At 43.0% G+C, this 24519-nt stretch overlaps 1 protein-coding gene across 2 annotated transcripts; it reads left to right on the top strand.

Moving 5' to 3' along the window:
* Window positions 1–970: 970 nt before the first annotated feature.
* Window positions 971–24459, top strand: lmbrd2b (LMBR1 domain containing 2b). 2 transcript variants are annotated; one of them, XM_088912130.1, is made up of 18 exons: window positions 971–1103; window positions 4676–4905; window positions 5959–6062; window positions 7113–7214; window positions 8119–8286; window positions 8866–9076; window positions 9921–9995; window positions 10532–10645; window positions 11458–11641; window positions 12870–13051; window positions 13366–13499; window positions 14339–14444; window positions 16200–16297; window positions 17263–17366; window positions 17973–18019; window positions 18424–18538; window positions 19019–19148; window positions 20072–24459. In XM_088912130.1, exons 2-18 carry the CDS (start codon window positions 4732–4734, stop codon window positions 20133–20135), a joined length of 2112 nt encoding a protein of 703 aa, XP_088768256.1. In that variant the 5' UTR covers window positions 971–1103; window positions 4676–4731; the 3' UTR covers window positions 20136–24459. The 2 variants fall into 2 exon arrangements, with proteins under 2 accessions (XP_088768256.1, XP_088768257.1); XM_088912131.1 differs by having other exon boundaries at window positions 20075–24459.
* The last annotated feature ends 60 nt before the right edge of the window (window positions 24460–24519 follow it).

Consider the following 24519-nt stretch of genomic DNA (forward strand, 5'->3'; position numbering starts at 1 on the left):
TTATTATGGTTAGTTTTCGCTGTCCTGGCTGCTCACTCTGACGTCACACGCAGGATCCCCACAGCCGGCTGCGCTGGCTGCCCGCGCGGCTCTAGATGTGCCTGTGTGCTGCCTGTTATCTCACGGTTCGTGTCTGTATTGCATCGTCCCTCTATCTTTTGTATTTTGTAAGAACATATAATGTATTGGTATTTTATGTTGTATTATTTTCCTATATGATTTTTTAGTGTATATTATAACAATCTGTATAAAGCTGCCATTTGTTGTTCATCGCTTTCAGTTGAAATAATAATGGATAAAGAACTAATTAAATTAATAGTCATATTACACAAGTCTGATCGAATTAGGACCATAATGGTTTAGTCAAGTTGCATTTCAGTTCTGGATAAAGTGGTTTTTCCTCCCAAATATACATATGAATGGTGTTTATAAAGGCAATGTATTAATAATTTTAATCTAAAACCATATTAAAACTATTGAGAAAGTTTGTGTAACTTTAAAGTACACTGGCATATCATGTACAACGATTATTATAAAGAACGCAAAAGAAATTGTCTTTAAAACCGGAGGCACTTCTATACACGAAGGATGGAGAGTGGAACAAGCTACTTAGCCATGTTTTTGAAGCCGATACACCTGGCTTCTTTGAAAAAAAATGTCTCAATAAGAACCTCGGATCAATTAAGAACAAGCACTCAAACAGGCCAGAGGGGCAGAAAAGCACAGGACCTTTGCTATATGCTGTTGTTTTACACTCCTTGAACCGTAACGGGAAAATACGTATGCCGAATTCTCAGACTGGCGCTCGCAACTGTCGCCTGTCTATGACGTAAAATAGCGAGCGTTTTACAATGGATTATAGGAAATGTAGTTTGTCTGTCACTTTGCCTTCAAAATAATACTCAGGGCAGCCTACAATGACTCCATCTCCTATAATGCTCTCTCACGTTTGCACAAGACAGGAAGCGAACAGGATGTGACGTTGATGCTTTATAGTACACGCATATCTGAGAATTGGTGCAATATAGTAATTCTGTCTTATACAAGGGAGTGTTGGGAGCCGGGTTCCGGGAGATTTTTGTTTAGGATACGAGCCATTGGAGGTAAGGGACTGGTTCTTTTCATTAGTGACAGGGTAAATTACTCTGCGGATCATTTGAAAGTAGGTTACCATTAAAAGGTGAAGAAAAATATAAAAAATACTGTTCTTTCGCTGTAGAAGGTAGGTGCCCAATGAATTGTTTTATAATAATTATAACCGTGCAATCGCTTCGGCAGATGCCCAGTAAAATAAGGAGAAATCAGGCGCTTCGTAATGTGCTAATCCTTGCCAGCATTTGTTATGGTAACGCATAGAAACAAGCAGTTTGAAGTTTCCAGTGTTCGGCTTTTTCACTGCGCTGTTTCTTGCTTGCCCGTTAGTCTGTGCCGGTGTGTAACTCCACGGAGCACAGCTTGTGAAACCGCACGTCTTCGGGTCTGCCTTCAGAAATCTTACTATGACTACGATTTGTTTCTGAGAGTTGGGGGTTTGAGAATTTTGGTCACTGAGCCGGCAGCGCCGCTAACGCGAAGAGCAGATGACAGCTGCACGAAAGTATACGGTAGGGTCGGGGGCATTTAGTCTGAAAGACAGCTCCAGGCCGCTGCTGTGAAAGCCTGCGCTGTCAGGTATGACGTGCGCACACGGAGTTCAGAATGGGTGTGTATACGCTGGCTTTTCCCTTTTCTCTTGTTGCTATGTGCTCGTCCTTTTACATTCTCCATTGTTTTTAAACAGCATATAGTTTCTGTTGTGCGAGAGTCACAGGATCAACTGGAATCTGACCTTGCCCCGTCTCATGCTAGCTGGGAATGGACTTCCATACGGGAAGGAGAGACATGCTAAAATGTTATAAACCCACTTTTTATTCACATTTAGAACACATGGCCCTTCACTAATTGAATTCTATGAAGTATTTCATTTATTCAGATGAGCCATTTCGACGGTAAAGGCAATACTCAACAAACCCAGTTCACTTGCTTTACAGCAGCAAAGATTGATTGGAGACGCAGATCATGCTTGATATTTATTCATGCTATACAGTGTCATGTGTGGAAATATTTTTAGTTTGTGAACAAATAGGTGAAAAGTGAAGAAGAGAAATAGGAGGATCTGTGGAGGTGAAGGGAGAAGGATCTTGGAAGCTAACATAATCAATGTCCCAGAAGAGAGAGAGCTCTTCTTGGTAAAGGAATGTAGCGATATCAACAGACAAAATTGTGCTGTCTTTTTTTTCTGGGAATGAAGTTTAGAAGCCTGTGATTGTTTCCGATGACTCCTGTCATGTGGCTCGGGCAGTGTCTGAAGGACTGGGGCTGTGTGGACAGCTGAAAGATAAAGGAGTCTCCAAGTAGTTCACAGCATGTGTCACATGCTCTAAAGAAGAGGTCCCAGGTGGGCGCTGTGTGGAGTTACCTGGAAGCGATTGAAATCTTCCCTTTGGCCATACTGTATGTGTGCTTTTGTCTTCAAATTTATTAAGTGGAAAGTACCTTAATCATCTGTTTTGGGGAAAAAGAGAATAGAGTTAGACTAACAGTCAACGACTGTGCTGGCCTTACAAGCCCATCTGTGTGCTGCTTTTCCACCCGGATTCTCTCGTGTGGCTCGTGCTTTACTTTGAAAGTGGGAATTTGACAATATGTAGTTCAAGGAAGTAGCTGCGTCAGCATGAGTCGGCTGCAAAGGAACAAGTGAAGGTTTAAGAGGAGCAAGCAAAGGTTTATTCCGTGCTGAAAAGAGAAGAAAGGAAACGCAACGTTTTTTTCGGGTGTCCACAGCCGAAACGTTGTGTTCCTTTTCTCCTCTGTCCTGCGTGGAAATGACCATGTGTGCCAGCAGGGGGCGGATTCTTTCACTTGCCATCGGGGAGAACAGCTGGACCTGCAGTAAAAGAAGTGACATGAGCAAAAGGCCAAGCAACGTCCCCCATCAGCTGGGATGAGAGTAGAGATTCAGCGGTGATCCCGGACCTGTGAATTGCCATGGATGGGCAGGGAGTGTGATCGTGTCCTTTGGAGAAGGGTGGGAGTACAGGGTGGATTGTGTTCTGTAGCTGCTAATGCTGACTGTCTTTGTAGCTGTGCCTTTCTCAGCTTCTCGGAAGGACTGCTTGCTTGTTTTCTGCTGGCATAATTTGGGGGGGGGGGTGGGGGGGTAAGCAAAATGAAATTGTGCATCCCTGCACCACCCTGCCATTGGGCATCACCACTGGCAACTTCAGCCCAGGGAGGGGCGGAGAGGGCGCTGATGGGACACAGATGACAGCTGTCATCATTTCATCATCAAAGCAGTAGAGCATCACCACTCTATTCCCTCGCCAGTCTTCACTTGAGTAGCTCATTAATCATTTAAGTGATATTCAGCGCAGAGAGCTGTCTCCAATTTAACCAGCACCAAAACATTAATACATAATAAGTATTGTTATTCCTTTATATTTCATGCTTATGTATTCTGCATTATATTGATGTGCTTGTTGTTACGGTTGAAATATCTCGTTATTTGTAGTGGCTTCTTTAATAAAATGCTCTCGGATTTATTGTGTGAAAAGGCGGCTTGTGCCATTTTATAAAATGGTTACTTATCTTAAACACTCGCTTAGAAGAGTGTTGTCCGTGTGGCCTGATTGGTATCCATAGAAGTCCAAACTTAGCCAGAAATGTAGATTGGAAATATCTTTTAGAGTGACCATTGTTTCCCCTTCTGCCTCTGAGGACACCATGATGTTTGGGTCAACATACTGAGGAATTGGACCTCCTTGTATCTTTGCATGTATGTACACAATGTGAGAAGGAGATACTTGAATGCAGCAAATGGTAGAAAGTCTTCCAGCTGGATGGGAATTTCTTCCTTTTTAATTTGCTGGGCAGCGCATGCTATAAACCCCGAGTGTTTGCAAGTGGAAATCTACTCCAGTTCAGCGAACAGAAGATTCCCTCCTCTGCTGATGGCTATTGTGTGTAGCATTGTGCTGTTGGGAAGCGGTACTCTGCATTATTTATTCGAAACCTGGAAACACTGTTTTCCAGTGAAGGTGTGCTTGAATAGAACAATGACACCCGCTTGGAAAGCAAACATTAATGTTGGTTTCATGTCCCTGTTGCCCAGTCTTATTGACAGCTGTAGAGAGCTGAGTAAGAATGGCAGGCACATTCTCACTTTGCGAAGGTTAAAAAAAGCCCTTACACGGAAAGTGACCCTTTCTTGTTGAATTTGTACAAGCATCATCTGTAAAATGAAGGCTTAGCGAAGGCATCGGAGCTGGTTAGGAGGGGTTGATAGATTAACAATGTACACAGGTTCTGCTATTTGAAGAACGGGTGATTTAGGGTGACCTGTAAGTCGACATTATGCCATCTTTTATGTCATCTGTTATGTCATTTGCCATGTAAGTAAATGCACACAGATAAGCATTTCATTTTGCTACGGCACATATGGCAATTAATTTGAACTTGATCAGTCAGTCAAAAAACGATCAAACGTGATCAAAAAAACATGTTTTTATTAATGAACTCATTTGGGATGAATGTGATTTGCATTGTGAATGGCATAAAACAGCATTGCAGGGCGGAATAGGCCCTGAGGCCCTGAGGCCTCACTGAGCGGCAGTGTAATCAGTATCTTTCCCTCCAGGCACATTATGAGCCACTGGCTGTGACCGGGAACTCGTGGACTGGCCGTGAGCAACCATGAGCGGGGCTGCCCTGGGGATTGAGATCGTCGTGGTGTTCTTCCTGGCGCTCTTCCTGCTCCACCGGTATGGCGACTTCAAGAAGCAGCAGAAGATGGTGCTGTTCGGCACGCTGCTGGCCTGGTACCTCTGCTTCCTCATCGTCTTCATCCTGCCGCTAGACGTCAGCACGGTGAGAACATTTCCGCTTCTCCTCTTCCGCCCGCCCTGCTGGCGCTAGAGCTCTCACGCCACCGCACACGTGTCCCCATGTGTCTCCTTGGCGCCTTACATTTTGTGGGTGCTGTCATCTGTCATTTTCACTAGATAGGCGGAAAATGGCTGCCTTTCAAAAGTAAAAGATCAGGTGGAACTAAAAACATAAGGTATTCTTGAAAGCCACAGTTGTCCTCGTGTCATACTAGTGCAGCATTTACCAAGTTCCTTTTGCACTGTTTATAAAAACAGTAACCTTACACAGTAATAAGAAAGTGTAGTAATTCGGCCAATTGAGTCAGAGGATATTTTAATAATAATAATAATTGCTTACACTTATATAGTGCTTTTCTGGACACTCCACTCAAAGTGCTTTACGGGTAATGGGGACTCTCCCCCACCACCACCAATGTGCAGCCCCACCTGGATGATGCGATGCCAGCCATAATGCGCCAGTACACTCACCACACATCAGCTATTAGTGGGGAGGAGAGCAGAATAATGAAGCCAATTCATAGATGGGGATTATTAGGAGGCCATGATTGGTAAAGGCCAATGGGAAATTTGGCCAGGACGCCGGGGTTACACCCCTACTCTTTTCGAGAAACGCCCTGGGATTTTTAATGACCACAGAGAGTCAGGACCTTGGTTTTACGTCTCATCCGAAGGACAGCACCTGTTTACAGTATAGTGTCCCCATTGCTATACTGGGGCATTAGGACCCACATGGACTGCAGGGTGAGCACCCCCTGCTGGCCCCACTAACAGCGCTTCCAGCAGCAGCCTTAGTTTTTCCCAGGAGGTATCCCATCCAGGTACTGACCAGGCTCACACCTGCTGAGCTTCAGTGGGCTGACAGTTGTGAGTTGCATTTTAGACCGGAGTTATTGGCATGCACTCACCACCTGGGCAGAAAAGCTGCTGTGGGACTCGGCCCCCTCCAGCTCTGTTGATGGTGATGTGTACTGCACCAGGTGTATGGCTGAATTTATCTAGACCTTTCCTTTTCTGTTTCTCTTATTGCGTTCAGACCATTTACAAGCAGTGCAAGAACGAGACCGAGGCTCACTCTGCTGTGACACTACCGCTGGCCAACCAGACAGCTGGGAACGGCTCCATCTCGCCCACGCCAAGGTCTGCAGCAACTTGCCACACCCCTTGCCTCATCTGTCAGCCAGAGGTGGTACTTACAATAGGAATGAAGGAATGGCTTCTTGAGCAATGGAAGCTATGAATGGTATTTCAGCTGCTGGATGGAAGTATTGTACTGGCTCCTTCTTTTTGTGCCAGCAAGTGTTTAGTTGTGCAGCTGGTAAAAGTGATTCCACATAGGAATTTCTCATTTCTCATTTCCACGATTATTCCTTTCCAGTCAAGATGTTTTGTTGGGAGGCACTTAGTTATACAAAGGGTGGTATGAGCACAAGCTACCTAGCCCTGTTGTTGAAGCCAAAACCCTGGCTTCTTCCAAGACGCAGCTCAGCTGGATGAGATCACACCTGGATGGGATCTTCAGATCAATCGGCTACAAGCAGCCCAACAGGATAAATGGTCCAGATGGCTTCCTTTTGTTGTGACCTTTAAAATGCTCTTATGTACTGTATGAATTATGTATGTTGTTTCCCTGGCCTTGGAAGATGTTTTATTGATTTGTTGATGTTTTTTGTATTCAAAATAAGTCAAATTATATTAGTTTTTAGATTGATGGTCCACAGTGCATAATTCACAGTTAGCTCACCGAGTGCTGCAAATTAGTTCAATCTTTGATCTTGGAAACGTGGCCAAAGTTAGGAGTCAGCGTCTTTACGTTAGAGGCTGAAAATTAGGCATCTTTATAGTCTTTCTTGTCCACATTATTAAAAAGGAAGCTGATTATGTATTACATTTCTCAGGTGGTTTGAATTCATTGCAACGGTGCTCAGGTGGTTTGAGTATGTAATAGATTTAAATGAGAATCTTTGCAGAAACTTACATCTAAATTAAAGGCTGATGTTTTTATGGTATGCTATGAGTAATTATAATCTATATATAAATGTGAACATTAGCAAATTTATTTTGTCTTCATATCTGTGCATCCTAGGTTTTGCTTTTTCACAGTATTTTTCTACACCCCTGTATTTTATATGATGGTTGTTTAAAACAGAAAACTGTGATGATGAAAGCATCTGTATTTCCTTTTCAAAGTTTACAAAGGAAGGTGTGCACCAAGCCATGGAGCTACATACCGGATGGCATCATGCCCATTTTTTGGCGCGTTGTCTACTGGACGTCCCAGTGCCTGACCTGGTAAGGCCGGTCTTTGGCCTGTATCTACTGTTTATCAGTCTGTGTTTGGGTCTCATATACCTTGTCGGGCCATGGCAATGAGGGGGGACGTGGGGGAGTTGGTGATCAGTGCCAAGTGCGTTCTGGGACAGCAAGAAGGCTTCCATTACACACATTTTCTGTATTTTCCTACCTTGAGTAGATTTGCGTAAACAGGTGTGGTATTTAAAACATTCTTAACGCACTATTAAAATAAGCAATGTTGAATAAGAGCTGGCAGCTGAAAGGATACGCTTGTTTCTATGCCTGTAGTTTGCCTGCTAGCTGATCATGGTGAGCCAGGTGCGTTGCACCTCAGGACATACTGCCATGGCACACCTACACGAGCGGCAGTGCTGTCTCGGACACACTGCTTCCCCACTCTGCAGTGTGAGGCTTTTGCAGAAGGCACAGTGATGTTTTTACAGACAGCGTGCATGTAAGCATTTTTATTATTTGTCCGTTTTTCCCTTTCTGAGACCTTGACCTGCTGTTGAAGCGGCGTCCGGGAGTTACACTGTTTTGTTGCCGTCATGGAGATTACAGGCCTTGCTCAGTGAACCATTTCTTTTTCCAAGAACCTGTTCAGAAAGTTTGAATACGTTATTGTGTTTTTAGTACAAAAATCATGAAAACAATCATTTTAATGTTCTGAACACACTGATTTCCTTAACTAATGGACAGTTGCAGCAGAGGGATGCTGTCACCAGAGATCTCTGATATCTTTGTCTTGTTAGCCGTATATCTGGACTCCCCTGTGCTTGGAGACACAGATGCCTCTGACCTGTAGCCATTCCAGGCCAGCTTGGGCACCCTCACCGCTCAGCCTCAGCCCTGGCACTGCCTGGGCACCCTCGCTGCTCAGCCCTGTCCTCTGTCTTTGCAGGCTCTTGCTGCCCTTCATGCAGTCCTATGCCAGGTCTGGGGGCTTCTCCATCACTGGGAAAATCAAAACAGCCCTGATTGAGAACGCCATCTACTACGGCACCTACCTCCTGATCTTTGGATCTCTCCTGATCTACGTGGCAGTGCACCCGAAGTGGCACCTAGACTGGTGAGGTTTCTGCTTCATTCATCAGCTGCTGCTGTTCTTACAGTTTGGTCACTCCAAATAACTTAAACTAGGAAGTGGTTCAGTGGGAAAATCGCCAAGGTTTCCTTCTCCGCCTGCACATAACTGTTGTTTGATCTGGCCCACTTCAACTAGGAAGTAGTCGGCTTAAAGCAATCTAAGAACTGTTGTTAAGTGAAGTATTAAGTAATATGCCAGTGTCTTATTCAAACCATTTCAAGGAGATACCCCCTTCTTTTATTTCAGTTTATTGTTTTAAATTCCACTTCCCATCATCTCTTAAGTAATTCTGCCTCAGAGCTGAATTTCTGCGGCTTCCTGTGCTTTAATATAACTCTGTGTTTTGTCCTCCACCACATGGCCTGATCATTTCTCAATACGTTGATATTCCTCTGTGTAAGGAAAAAAAACAATTCTGGTGGAACACGGTATGAGAGAACAGTTTGCTGTAGTTTGACGTCGATCCTTGCAGTGTGCCTGCAGAATTGCTGTTTTTTGTAACACGGGCCGAAATGGCTCTGGGAGAGAGGGCTGGAGTGACCCGCTGTAATGTGGTTCCAGGTCTCAGCTGCAGACCATCGGCATCACAGCCGCCAACACCTGGGGGCTCTTCCTACTGGTGCTGCTGCTGGGCTACGGGCTGGTGGAGATCCCTCGCTCCTACTGGAACGCGTCCCGGAAGGGCTACCTGCTCATGAAGACCTACTTCAAAGCCGCCAAGCTCATGACTGAAAAGGCAGATGCTGAGGAGAACCTGGAAGATGTCATGGAGGTAATAGGGCTGGTGTCGGTCCGCGGCCTGCTGGAGTGGGTGTTCCACAAACTAAACAGTTTCCTTTTCTCTCTTCTTTAATTCTTTTTCACCAACGACAAGCAGCTCGCTCTACTATTGTGTCTCCAATTGTAGAATTGTATAAGCACATTGTTTGACAACTAGCAGATTGTATTGCACCTATAATTACATTTCTTTCAGTACGTCTGTGTTGAAAATTGACCTCACCCAAAACCAGAAAGGCAGTTTCTCAATATATGGCCAAATGTTAACCCTTTTTCTAAACAAAGCACAACAAAGCACAACTTTTTGTGGATGTGTGGAACATACTTTAATCATACTGGCCAGTAATTGTATCAGGCACAGTGGGCTCAATTCTTCAATGCCTGTATTTAAAGCAATACTTTTTTTTTTAATACTGGATTCTTCAGAAAACTAGAAGAAACCAGGAAACGGGAGCTCAACCCTTCCAGTTCAGTTTCTAGTGCCCTATTTATTCAAGAATGTCATCCAGACTTTTCTTGAAAATGTACTGAAATTGAAGGACACTACTTGAGAACTAACACGTCGGTCATCTCCAGTTTGATTCTGCATAGAATCACTGGTCCTTAAGTCCCAGCACCCGAGGAACCTTCTGAAATACAGAAAGGAGTTCTTCAAAGACGATTACATTTAAAATGACAATGGGAGATGTCAGAGAGGTATCAGTTGAAACACCTTGAGAATGTTTTTGCAGGATTGTTGTGGCAGCAAAAGGAAAAATGTACCACAAGCATCTTCTTCACAGGCTATAACCTAATTTACATATTTTGATATATCTTCTTTTGCTGTGCTGTCTTTGTAGGAGGTGCGTAAAGTGAGCGAATCCATTAAGTATAACCATCCCTTGAGAAAGTACATTGACACTATACTAAGAAAGGTAAGAAGGCTGAAACGTGAATTTCAAGGCTTGACCATTTCTGTAAAACTAAACTTAAACTGATGGGATTGAATATTCCTGTCATTGCTTAACAGATTCATTCCTCTTGCCTTGGAAATACTGTGCATGTGTGCAAAGATTCAAACTATAGAAAACTTAGTTTGTCTCCTCATTTTGTATGCAGTGGCCTTATCAAAATCATTGTATATGTATAAATGAGAACAGAAGATAAATTAAGTCATAGTAAAAAGACTGATCAGTTGCTTTTTTTAATTTATGCCTGTGTGACATAGGCGCTTTTGCTTCAAGACATCTTTGAAAATCTTGTTTGGTATTTTGAAAAGCCCTGGCTTTTACAGTAGCAATAAACAGCAGGCTGTCCGCTGGCCAGCGGTTTTTGTGGCTAGCTACTTTTCCAGAAAAAGAGTTTTTATTACCTGTTTTTTTAACATTAACACATTTACGTCCAGTTTTGTCCACCTCGCTGTAAGTGTGATGACTAGTGCAGGGGCTCATTGCCTGGAGTCTTCTTTCAGTGTCCCACGGACTACCAGGAGAAGATGGGCAGGAACATGGACGACTATGAAGATTTTGATGACAAGCAAAACACCTACCCAAGCGAGAAAAGCCTGACTAAGCTGCACAAGCAAGTACGCAATATACAGCTTGCTAATTTACAGAATATTACCTGACAAGAACTGATTTGTGGTCTTACAGATCAACCCCTATCACAACCTGGTGGTTTCTTGTACTTTCATTGTCAGAGATCTTGGGTTTAATGAGTAGCTGTATAATGGAAACCATTGCTGATTGATATACTTGTTTAAGAACAGCTAATGTATGCAAATATGCAGGAATACGTACCTTCGTGTGCACTGAAGAGATTTCGAATCTGTTGTGATAAACATGTAGCAGACTTTAGTGATGAATTCACACAAGCCTGTCTGGTTTTCACCGGCAGTGGACTACATCTGGTGGTACAGGCGTATTTTAAGGTGAATGCAAGTTTGCTCAGGCGATTGCTGAGGCCTTGCTTCAGGTGAAATAAGCTCGTATCACAAAAGAACATCCATCCATTTGCAATGAGCGAATTGCAAAGAGGGTTGTGGTGGGGCAGAGCCTAACTCAGCAGGCACAGGAGGCAAACCTGGACTTCAGCCTAAAAGAGCAACAGAAAAAAATGCAGTTTTAGACCATAGTCCGGCCTGCCCACTGCAGGATACGTCAGGTCCATCCTTAGGGTAAGAGTGAAACTGAAGGGGTTGTCTGTATCGCAGTCCTCCAGAGTGGATTCCTTCATCAACTAACAAAATCTGATTTTACAAAGCTTTAGAATATTTGTTACATGGGGTTTTGGGAGGGGAGTTTCCTGTAATGAAAAGGTTTGATCCCCATCGAGAGCCGCTGTCCCAGTAAAAGCTGTGGAGCATCGGCCCATGTTCACCACTGTCTTCCGGGCCAGGTGATCTACGCTGTGCAGAGGCACAACCGCACGCAGGTGCAGTGGCAGATCCTCCTGGAGCAGGCCTTCCACCTGGAGGACGTGGCCAAGAACGAGGCCAGCGCCACGCGCCAGTTTGTCAGGAGCTTCGCGCCCCAGGAGCCCGAGGGCTGGGTCTCCCGCTATCTCTACACGCCAACTGTAGGTGAGCAGCATACGACCTGATGTGCTGAATGTGGCCACTGTCCCCCTTGACTGTGATGGTGACTGCAGTTTGTTCAGCTGGTTGAAGCTGCTGGGCGCAGCTCATCACCTGGTCCCCAGGCACGAAGCCCCAGTCTGGCAAGTGAGCCAAAAATCATCCGAACTCAGCCGGCGACGCGGGTGTGTGCGACCTTGATGAAGGCTGATGAAGAACATTTTATTGGATGTGAATGGCCGAACGAGCTACTTGACAATTAACAGAGGCCAAGGCCTGCATCTCTATACAGCACCTCCACTTCAGACAGTGGTAAAGAGCTCTGCTGCTTCTGTGTCTTGTACTGACTTTGCATGGAAGTTCTGGCACGGAAAATCCCTTAAACATAAAGGAACCTTTGAGTTGAGTACACAATTAGGGAAAATCCTAAACCTGGACAGAATTCCCCTATAATGCGTGGTTTGCTTTCATATTCAGCTGTTGTCATATTTACTGAACTGAAAGTAATTAGAAGTTAATCAAAACATAATAAAACCATATTTTGTCAAGTAAATGGAAGACATGGTAGTATTTTGTGACCTTAAATATTGCAAGTACAATCCCAAGCTTGTTTGCATGTTTTGAAAGTAACATTTCAAAATAACTGCACTTCTCATATCAAGGCCTTAACACTGTCTGAGAGAAGACTTGCAGTAATAAGACTGACATAAACCCTTAATCTCATTCAGTTTCTCGTTAGAACTTTCACGTCAGGCATGTCAGCTGCCCGTGTCCCTTAGTGTCCCTGAACAGGATATGATGCTTTGAAAGAGAAATGAAATATATTTTCAAAAACTGGTTTATCCTTTTTGGATTTGGACTTTCTGGATCGTACTGTTTGTCCCAAGTCAGTTTTTGTGCTGTGTTTTTTGAAGAGAATTGCGAACTGTTACAAGCAACCTTGCGGCAGTTTTACATCTTAATGTAAGTAGAAGCTTATCCATTCAGCACATTCTCACTCTGGAAGTTTTTTGAAGAGATTGGGTGCTGTCTTTTCTCTGTATCATGGTTGGCGATGGGCAATAGCAGGCTGTCCTTTATGCAGAAATGGAATAAGTAACCCAGAAGTGTTGAGTAGACTGATACTTGCGATACCCAGCTCAGGTGGACTCTAGAGTCAGTAGCCTAATGACCGCTGGACACCACAGCCCAGGGCCCCTCTGGTTCATCTGGTGCCTGTGTGTCTCTTGTGCAGAGTGGTACTGGGAGTGCCAGCTGAAGCAGTGGTTTTACCGGGCTCTGGCCATCGTGCTCTCGGCGTTCTCTGTGGCGGTGGTGTGGTCCGAGTGCACCTTCTTCAGTACGCGCCCAGTCCTCTCTCTCTTCGCCGTCTTCATCCAGCTGGCCGAGAGAACCTACAACTACCTGTACATCGAGGTGAGAGAGCCTGGGCCCCCGCAGTCCATAGGGACTGTGAGCCCGAACTGTGCTGCAGCTCCCTGGGAGAAACCTCGCTGTTACTTCATGTGGGCTCTGCGTTTAGTGTAGCATGCTGTACTTTTAGCAAAGGAAAAACCAAATAACTGAGTATTGGAAGCAGTAACTCTCGTTGGGTTTTCCATATCTCTTAGTATAGTTATGTCCTTGTTTAATCTAATGTTGGTCTACCTTAGGTTCATGTGTGAGCGTGTCTGCAGTAATTAAAGTGCTTGATGAGTTTCCCCTTGTGTTTCTTCCAAATTCCATCCCAGATGGCTTGTTTTATCACCATCTTCTTCCTGTGCACCTGTGTGTATTCCACCGTGTTTCGCATCCGAGTCTTCAACTACTACTACCTGGCTTCTCACCACCAGACCGACGCCTACAGCCTGCAGTTCAGCGGAATGTATGTAGACGCACACACAGCCGGTTGTGTGTTCTTTTGTTAGACCTTTATTTAACCGGGTAAGCCAGATGAGAACAAATTCCATCTACAATGATATGGGGCCTCATTCGTAGAGTGTGAAGTAGGGTCAACCCTCTCCATTTAATCCTGTGTGGAGAGCGCACTTCTGTCAAGCCTGGGGTTTGAGGTAACATTCCTCTGGTTAGAAACCAAGTGCCCCGACTGCTGCAAAATCACTCAAGTGTTGTTTGAACCTGTTGTTTGACTGTTGAAATCAGCTGATTCATACTGTACCTGCTTCAAACGGGGCACGGGGAATGGGGCACTTTTGTAAGTAGCACAAGAGAAACTGTAGGGAGGAAAGCAGAGGATTCCACCTCTCAACAGCCCCATGCTGGCCATTTCCACAAGATGCCCTGTGGCACACACCGGTTCTTTTCTGCTGATCATTTAACAAAACAAGAAAAGGCTGATGTGCACTGTGGGAATATATTTATACAGTTGTTCTAGACGTTAGATGTTTGAGCGGTTTGCTGTATCACCCACAGCCCCAGAAGATAAAACACACTTAGGCACAGAACTGACATTCTGAAACAGACACTCGGGCTAGAAAGCTTGACCAGCTCAGGCCTTTCCCTTATTCTGGGTCACAGAGCACTGACATGTTGAATAGATATCCCTGCCTGGAGCTTGCTTCAGCAGCCCTGGCAGAAACTTTTGCTTCACCATCTACATTGCCAAAAGCCCTAAAGTTAGAACCATAGGAATGGTTATACTCATGTCTGTGCAGGATGTTGTGTATTTTAAAGTGCTGTTTCTCCGCTTGTCTTGGACACCAGGCTGTTCTGTCGCTTGACACCTCCCCTGTGCCTGAACTTCCTGGGATTGATCCACTTAGACTCGACCATTTCCCATCAGAAAAAAGAACAGACCGCCTACACCTCTGTGAGTGGAGTACAATTACAAAGGCCCTGCCTTCCATGCATGTAGCTGTATTTAGTCTCTACTGGAAAAAAAACTCTTTATTTCTATTAATTAACCTACCCTTTGGAGAGACAAGGGTTATCAGCCTTTCTGCCAGCATCAGCCATTGTTAGATTGGTGTACCAGGTAATGAAGGTAAACCTCATTAGGCAAAAGCCAGACGAGCCATATGATCAGCAGGAAATGAAGACAGAGCAGTGTTGACTCAAGCTGTTTGCTGTAGGAGGCGGTTGGTCACGTGCTTCTCCTGAAGGCCACATGCACAGCTGTTCACGCTGCAGGCGGATGCAGTGGTAAAAAAGGCACACCATTCAGTTTCATATTCAGGAGGTCTCTGGGAGATGTCTCTGCCCTGTGTGAGTCATGGGTGCAGAAGAGGTAGCGTGTGCATGCTCGATCGAAACATGGCCGGGGACACCCCACACATTGCTGCTCGGTGTGTGAGCCAGGGGTGGCAGTGCTGGTGGTGTTTGGGGTTGATCACACTCTCTTCACTTTGATACGAGACCTCAGGTCTGACAGCTTTCTTGCTGTGTCTTTGGCTGAGGGTGACAAAGATGGCACGTGGCTTATCTTCACTAGCCCCATAGCTCTGTTGCACTACAGCAGCAGCTTGGTTTGAGAGTCCCGTGTTGGTAAAAAGCCACAATGTGTTGTTAACTGTACTGTGGCTTAAAGAAGCATGGAAGGGCTTTGCAACTTGTTCTCAGCTCAGCCGGGCTCTAGTTAAATATTCTCCAGGGAATGCAAGGTTTTCACATTTGCCCCATCCTGCTTTGTTCTCAAAGGCTGCAAAATGATGGTCTCTCCTACTGTGCCTTAATTAAATAAGAAGTAGGTTTTGTTTTATAGTTTATTTCACTCACAAAAGAAACCTAATTAAGCGCATGTTGTCACTTATCATGGAGAAACTCCGTCAGGCAGGAAAGAAGGCAATTATCAGGGGTCAAAGTCGGTTTAAACAAAGCCTTAAGAGGCCAGTGCTGTATTATGGCATTGTTTGTTCACTGCCGGTGTTGAAAAGCATGCTGATACTGAGTGGGCTGCAGTTGTAACCTGCTCTGAGTATGACCAGCAGATGTCTCTCTCTGTCTACCAGTCATGTGATTCTGTACAAGGGAAGAATTTCTTTAAAAAATTTTTATCAAGATCAGACGGCACTTTTCTCATTGGGGTGGTCAGATGTCAGTGTTTGAAAGCACAAAAGTTATACTTTCACATACATTGTTTGCGGCTGACATTTATCTCTTATTTCAGAGATCAGATGATTTTCTATCTCTTTGTATAGGTTATTCTTTGGAAATAATAACATTTCATAACATTGTAACATAACATGACAAGCTGTGATTACATTAGATAATGAAGTCAAGATATTATCAAAGTTCTGTTTCTCTTTCGCTTTTCATTGGTCTGTCTTTTTGTACCGTCAACAATTTCTCTGGAGCATGTCTGCTCTCTCCTGTTGGTTTGTTTCTCCCATGTAAGAATCCTGCACTTAGAGTTCAGCAGCAAAAATGTCAAACTGAGATTATAGCTTATTAAGGTATACAGTGAATCCATGCTCTTTAAGAGTTAATATGTGAGAAGATTTAAAACACCCTGTATTTAACCTTATTGTCTTAAGCTGCTTGATAGTGGTTATGTGAAAAGTGATTTGAATTGAGGTGATAGTATTGGTGTTTCAGTGGACTGAAGCCATACTGTGCTCTGTTGCAGATCATGGGTTCAATGCGGGTGCTGTCCTTCATTGCGGATGGCTTCTACATCTACTACCCTATGCTGATAGTCATCCTCTGCATTGCGACCTACTTCAGGTGAGGCCTTCTTCTTGTTTGTGTCGCTGCCTTGGTGTGAGGAAGGCTCAGCCAAAAACGTTTTTTCCCAGCAGAAGTAAACCGTCCTCAAGAAGAAGTGACCCTGAGCTTTGTTCTTTTCTTCTTCCCAGCAAAGCTGCCATCAGTGTTGTACAGCTAGTGTTAGTGTTTTCGGAACAAATTAGTAAGTCCTCAGGACAGGTCCTGAGTGTATTAACTGTTTTCTGCTGTTTTCCTTTTTTATTGAATTCTCGTATTTCTATTGCTATTCCATTAAAGAAAAAAGTGTGCCTTCCTTATCTGAGAAGGGGCCATCGTCTTTACCACACAGTTTATGATCCAGGAAGTCTGGGACAGTGCAGTTTGTCCTTTGTACTGCCATCTCGGTGCCAAGGAGCAGGAGAGCAAAAGACTCTCTTTATGATCAAATCTGGAAGCCTTCTTGTCTGAGGTTTTTTTTTTTATTTCCATGTTACATAATAAAAGAACTCCATGATAAAGAAGTAGTTTCTGTAGATTTTGGTTGTTGTTGTTGTTAATTCAGTTTGTGTCGTAATGGATATGATTACACTTATATCATTTGCTGTTGCCAAGAGACTAGTCAGTACACTTAAATGCAGCTAAGTTTCTTTACATCGAAAGAATAAAAGAGCCCTTCAGAAATCCGTAAATATGCCCATCACTCAATATACAAACGCATGGATTACACACTTCCACAATAAGGAGATGTGCATTTTCAAACCTGTTTTTCTCAGTTACATTCTTAGATTCTTAGTGCTGCAAAGGCGCATCCTTCAGTGTGACCTGCCTCTGCACAGTTTCTCAGTGCACCTGCATCTTTGAAATTATACACTCTACTTACTTCATTTTATTCATTTTATTACCCGTTTGTTGAAGATCTGTAAGAGAGAGTATGTCCTCAGGAGTGTGATTTACTTTCCAAAAAATTTTTTTTTTGCCCGCAGCCTTGGGACCCGCTGTTTGAACTTACTGGGGTTCCAGCAGTTCATGGGGGACAATGACATGACCTCTGACCTCATAGATGAAGGGAAAGAACTCATCAGGAGAGGTAATGAAAGAAAGTTTCAGTTGATCCAATGAGGGTGCCCAAATATAGATTGTGAAAATAACGACGTGTATAATGTGAATATTATTAAAGTGAAGACACATGTTGATCGATTCTTATTAACATTGACTGAACAGCTTGTTACCTGGAATCTTTTGTTCTTGTTCTTGATTGAATAAAAGTTACTGAATGGCTGCCTCCTGAAATGGAATGATTGTGCAGTTACTTAATGCCCCATCTGTTTGTGGCCCTGGAAATCCAGATGTTATACCAGCTACTTGGTTCTTCCAAGAGCTCTTTCAGATAAGGCTTAACAAACAACACCCCATCCACACACGTTTCCTCTCTATGCGTGAATCCTGAGCTGAATAGCAGCATGGACTCCTGTCAACTTGTGTAGTATTATAAACTTTTATATATGGTATATATATTTGTATACATTTATGTGCTACATATAATGGAAATTAAAATAATATCTTATAGGCTGTGTCCTTCCCAGGGATTAAAGAAGAAAATTCGTTGTTTAGCATACTATGGTGAACCCAAAGAGCCGTGCGTTTTCTCCGTTCAATAAACTAAACTCAATAAATCCTGCTTCTCTCAATGCAGAGAAGAGAAAGCGCCAAAGAATTGAAGATGGGGAGAACAGAAGAAGGGTGAGTGATGGTTTTTGCCAGCTGCAATTTGTAAATGTCTTTTGCCTTTGTTTTTGATTGTTTAACTCCGGGTCACCCTGGAGCCTTAAGATTTAAAAAGAAATATACCGCAAGGGGACTACCAACAACTATTAAAGGTCTATGTTTCCAACTAGTAATAAGCGGAAATTCTTTGTGTGGTAACTTAATATACCAGTTCCTTCTTTTCTTAATTATTATATCATGTTGTACTGTATATTAGTTCTAATTTTACATTTACCCAGCTATTACCACATATTCACGTTTGCTTTTTGTTTGTTCACTCAAGGTTAAATCGCTTATGGTGGGTTTTTAAAGGTGTTTTTGAAATTGTTCTGTCTGGTTTCCCCGGGTTTTTCTTGTTTTAACAGATCTGTCTGTTGCAGGAATTGAAGGATCGCTATGGAAACCCGAGAGAGGACTATACCCGCAACAGGAATGTTCATTCAGAGCTGAAAGAGACGAATTACTCGGACTCGACCAACGTCAGTTCAAGCAGACGTGAGTGACTGTGTCGTGGTGATTCGCCTCTGAACATTTTTACACTATGAAATGCGTCACTGAGGGCAAAGCCTTAAGCTTAAAGTTTAAAAACAGAGTTTATGGTATAAGATGACATCGAGCTCCAGTGAAGTGAGTATGTGTTGTTCAGACAAGCGCTTTCAGTAGGAAGAGTTGATGAACTGCTGTCATGTTAGTAACTGAGCTGAGGAGCTGCATTATTCAGTTAATTCACATTATACTTTAAGAGCATGTGGCTCTGCTCCCTTGTCCATGAACACTACTTCTCCTTTCTCTCACGCTAAAGGACTCACACCTCGCACCAGTACCGATTTGCCTCCTCTGTTTTGGGTGCTCTTTTATTTTTGTACAAGGATGGCAGAAGACGTACAGTAAAGGCAGGTTATGAAGGGAGCTTTGGCAGAGGTGACAGCGGGCAGGCCTGCCCTCATGTGCCGGGTGCGTGTCCCTCTGTTTCAGAAGCCATGAAGTACACCAGGTCCAGCGGCCGGCCTGACAGGGACCGCGTGGAGCTGCTGCAGGACGCAGAGCCCCTGGACTTCAACGCGGAGACCTTCTCTGATGACCCGCTGGAGGCCGAGCCCGGGAGGTAGGACGAGCCCGGAGAGGCTCTTCTCAGGTTCCCCTTTAAAACTGGAAAAAAAAAGTCCTGGAAGAGATTGATGCCCAGATTCTGGAGTTGAGCTTCCGTGGGGAAGGGGTGGGTTAGCTCTGCATTTCCTGCTCTTCCGCTGGGTCGTGTACCCCCCCACAGCTGCTCTGTCTCGGGTCCTTGTCTCTCACCAGTCACACGCGTTTTGCAGACAATGTCTGTACAGTGTGACACGAGTTTGATTAAATAATTAATGCAAAGGAAATGCACAAGATAATAGAATATCATACATCTTGGCATGAAAACAGTAGTTTGGCTGTTCTCCTTGCTTACTTGCATTAAATCACATTAAAAAGGCATTAATCGCCTTGCAGGCCTGCCACTCCTTTTAAAAATCAAGAAGGAAACGTAACCTTTTGTGGAGTCAATCCAGTTTTCTGTTATTTCCATAGTCTGGGGGAAACAGCTAATCCTGAAGTTAACCTAGCATCCCAAGGGATAATGTCTCTGGGTGAATTTTTGTGATCCTTTTACAGCTTTTCTGTTTTGTGGTTTGTTGATATAAAGGGAAAATGTCTTATTTCCTTGAAAATTAGATGTAAATAAGGTACAGAAAAAAACAAATGGGATTTAAGCACACATGGACCTAGCACAAAGTGTTCTACTTTACAGCATTGAAGGATTTTTATGTGAATACGTGTCTGAAGAACTGCAGGGCTGCAGGGTGTACAGGCTATCTCAGTTTATGACCTCAAACAGCCTCCTGCCATGCCTCTTGGTAATGTATGGCCAGTGGCCTCCTATCTGCTAAGTTTCTGATGAAATAGCTGGGGCTCAGTCAGTGCTAAACATACAGTATAAGCCTGAAATGTAAAAAGACAGTTCAAGATTAGTATGACCAGGGTATCTTTCCTTTCCAGCAGGCACCCTCCTGGGGGAAGGTATTTGTCAATGTCCCGAAGTCGGATCTTCGACGACGTATGAACCAGGCAAGAGGGAGAGGTGCAGTTTGGCTGAGGTCCATCTGCACAGGTCATGTCTCTGATCAAGCTTCCTGGGCCTCTTCACCCAGACACATGCCGGACATTCAACCCAACACCAGGCCTGACAACCAGACAATAAGGTTTGCTTGTCTGTGAATGTAGCACATTACCTCACGTGTTCAACTGGCAGTTCTGTATCATGGCTTCTCGTGGCTCAGTGTGGACTGTAGACATTGTGTATGCCCATCTGCAAATCCACTTGCAGAAAATCAGGAGTGGCTGCAAGCCTGGAGCTTTTTATAACACGAGTCCTTTTTCTTTTGTTTTTTTTTCCTGTATCAGAATGTGACTTTTTTCAGTAAACCAGAGATCAGGCAGGCACAAGCTGGCCGCTGGCCCCGTCCTCCGAGCCTGTTCTGTCTCTTTGCAAACTGTTCTCACAGCTGGTCTTGCTATATGGGTAATGTGCTGCTCCCTCTATGGATCTTCTTTTAAAAACAAAAATGGGCCACAGCTTGCATCAATGTCATTTTCCAAAATTACCAATACTTTGGGTTCCCATGTCTTTCTGGCCAGGGCAGGACAGTTATGATAAGGCAGCAAAGCACACACCAGGTGGAGTGAAACATGCTCCTGCATTACTGATCGACTGATGACATCATGTGATCTGATGTATCTCTACCTTTTTTAGATTTGGTGAAAGGAAGACATACTGTACTGTGCTTAACTTTTAAGTAATCAAGTTTTATGTTAGAAAACTCTTGTGTACACAGTTTTAATTAGTATTGTGTACTTGCCTCCGACATACTATGTTACGTGTGTCCAGAACAGAAATACATGCTTTTGCACATACATGTAGCTGGCTTGCCTGCACATGCTGTTGGAGCTCCTCCAGTCCTTCAGTCTGCTGCAGGAACAGTGTGAGGGGCTAAGGGCTGGTGGCACTTGGAGAAAATGGCTTGTTTACTGACCTTTCATTACCTTAGGACTGATCACACACTGAAATACGGCACCTCAGTAACAAAGCTGTTTTTACCTTTACAAACGAAGCAAGAAAACCTTTCTTGTATTTATTTCTGAACTGTACATACAAAACCTTGTAGCTGTGTCTGAAGTGTTAACAGGTTATTACGTAATCACTGTAAGTAAAAAGTACACTGAATTGTACATAGAGGAATTTGTTGTGTACGTGTAAAATCGCATTATTGCCACATTTGGTGTATTTAAAGGTGTTTTTTTATGGCCTTGAAACGTTTTTATTTCAAGAAAAGTTTCTCTTAATTTATGGAAATCACTACAAGCTGAAGTACTGCACTCATGTGAAAAGTTCTTTTTCTGCTTTAAAGGGGTATATGGCTTTGGGAGTGGCCGCAGTCAGTGTGATCAGATCCATATTACAAAGGACCTAGTATTCCCAGATTTGCGTCAGGCCACATTGTTTGGAAGTGAAAAACGTGTGTTTTTGTTGTCCTGAAATTTTGGTACTGGGGCTACCTTTCGCAGGATCACAAGTAATGATATCGTTTGTCATGAAAAAACTGCTTTACTGCTTTTTGCCTCTGTTCGTTGTCTGGCATAAATTATGACATGACTGTGCCTGATCCTAACTGTGTGGCGTTTCCTAACAGTGATAAGAGATGCTCAAAGATGGTCATACCCAACCCAACTCAGACACTCTAGATGGGCTGTGCTCACTGAGGACGGAATTCCTCAGGGTACAAGTCACCAGTTTTCACTCAACACTGCTCCTCACAGGTACTGAAAGATACATAGGAACAACTTTTATTACTCTGTTTATGACTTCGTCCTGGTGAAGAGCTTTTTCTGTCTCGGTTTTGAAGAAGTCAGTGAGTGTTAACTGCATTTTCTTAGATACTGCCATATACTGGTGTTTAACGTTTTTGAGGGGTTTCAGTTGTGTGAATACTGTCTCTACATTCCCTTGCTGCCTGATTATTTTTACTTTTTCGCATTATTTTGCCCAGGTTGTGCTTTTAAGTTCAAGCCAGTCATCCAGTTATCTGTAAAGTGATGTGAACGAGTTCTCGAATATCCCCCCGCTTCTGCATAAGAAATGAGACTTAAAAAATAGTCTTTGTCTAAATTAGCAATACTTTCTCTCTCATGTGCAGTGTCTTAATCTTAAGTTGTGATAACTAATTCTTTTTAACAGCGTTATGTTACACTGATTCTTGTTCACTGTGTCCTTTACTTAAATTCTCAGTTCTGTCCAGTATAACATTAACCTGCAGAGTGCCAATGTTTTTGTTTATGTTTTATTCTTACGGTAGCTGAAGAAGTGACCTTTTTAGACATGAGCGCCATCCTGCCATTGAGCAATAAGGTTATAATATCCATCAAGGTTTTACAACTTTACAAATCAGTATGATTTAATCATGACTGATGTATGTATTTTATACTTCTTTTAACAAGAAGTAGCCTCTGTACACTGCAGTTCAGACAGCTTTGTTTTAATTCAATTTACTTTCTGGGATCCCACCATCATTAAACCGAAAAGAAAAAAGTAATCGGTTCTACAGTAAATTAATTTGTAGTAGACAATGTGATTGTGCTAAATTGCATATAACATTGACAAGTATTGACATGTCTTTCTCTCCTGTAAATGTAGCCAAAATGTACTTTGGTTATGGACCAGTAGATACTTAAATACATACTGGATGTGCACAAAAGCCAAGCTCTTCTCTAAAAACGTCATTCATTAGTTTATAAAATGTAAAAAAGAAACTGGATTCTGTAGTGAATCAATAATGTGGACATACTGAAAAAAGAAAACTTTCAAATTGGGGAACAATTTCTTCCGGTGAAATGCAATGTTTTTGATGGTGTGTATGATTTTACTGTAGTTTTAGCTTTTTACAAGAAGCCCACTACCCAATAAAACCACCCTTTTAATGCAAGTTCTTCCTTAAAAGTAAAAGTAGATCAGATTTAGGATTATGGATCTAACTTAATTTAATCTTAATTTAATAGGATCTAACTTTTTAGGATTAATGGTGTTGTGTATTAACTGCAAATATGTTAACGACCCCAGGTGTACGTAAAATAAGCTCTTCAAAGGTGTTTGTAATTTCTGTCTGATTCTGACTCTAAAGAGTGAAGATCTGCTTTTGAAGAAAGAAGGTTCCAAACGAGAGGAGGCCTGACTGGCTCATTTGGTAATAGTATGACTGGCAGACGTACTAACCCCCTGTCTTGTATTGAGTACGCAGTGCAGTGTAGGTGCTCTAATGTCGTAGATTCTGGCTATTTTCTTTCTCCTGTGCTTGTCTTCCCTCGGTTAGCTTCTGCTTTGATCATTTCCACATTCAGTGTGCCAGAAAAGCTTTGCTCCTTTAAAGGCTTAAAAAAATCAAATCAAACCAGCCATTTTCCATTTAGCCTCTGGTCCTGTATTTTAAAACTAGCTGGACTTTCCTTCGTGTAAAATATGATAACATCCTCATGTAGTTTGCTTTGTCTTGCACACATGTGTGCTGTAGGCTCTTTGCAGCATTGTGTAACCCAGGTGAAAGGTCAAGTGCTGGTCAGATTGCAATCTTGGACTGGTAAGGGGAAGAAAGCATTAAGGGTTTTTGGAACCCTTTGCATGAGAATTCCCCTGATATCTTCTAAAGAGTGGTGAGCTAAAATGGTTCTCTAAAGCGGCCTGTGAAAAGGAACGTGATTTTCTTTTGGCTAGAGATCCAAATCCCAGTGATCCTCACTCTTGGTTCTGTCGAGCAAAAGGTGTTTTGTTTTTCATTCTACCTGAGCTCTTAATAGCTTAACTGGATCACTTGTTAATTTAACTGGTCTTACTTACAGTACGTCTTTCATCATTAAGGAGTTTGTGTTCCCCAGCAAACGTGTAGAGCTCTGTCTCCCCAAAAACAGGAGTGTGGACCAGTGATAAACTTTAAATTGTTTGGAAGCAAAAATGTTTCCAGCAGCTCAGTGTAAACTATCAATGTGTGATGATGATACTGACAGGTAATTAATAGGTTCTTGTTCTTGGTGTAAAATGCACTTATTTATTTTCCCGGGAATTTCTTTAAACATTCTCATGCCACAGAAATACTTTCCTTGCACTTAAAATACGCTGAAGTGTCTCTGAACCATATATTTCTGTAAATTGTATGAAGGATGAATTTAGAACAGGAATATATAAAGCAATTTTGTTCGTAGTGCACGAATGTACATTTTTCTAATAACCATGTGTTCTGTTCATGGAATCCATAATTTATTATTACCATCTTGTTTTGATTCTCTGTATATCTGAACTATGACGAAATGTAGTGACGTGTACAAATTAAATTGGCATCTATTTGAAAGACCTGTCCTTGTCTTTTATGGTCACATTTGCACATTTACTCCTGAGTAGACCA

This window comes from Atractosteus spatula, chromosome 3 (genome assembly GCF_055471065.1).
Source record: "Atractosteus spatula isolate fAtrSpa1 chromosome 3, fAtrSpa1.hap1, whole genome shotgun sequence".
In the NCBI taxonomy this organism is placed as follows: domain Eukaryota; kingdom Metazoa; phylum Chordata; class Actinopteri; order Semionotiformes; family Lepisosteidae; genus Atractosteus; species Atractosteus spatula.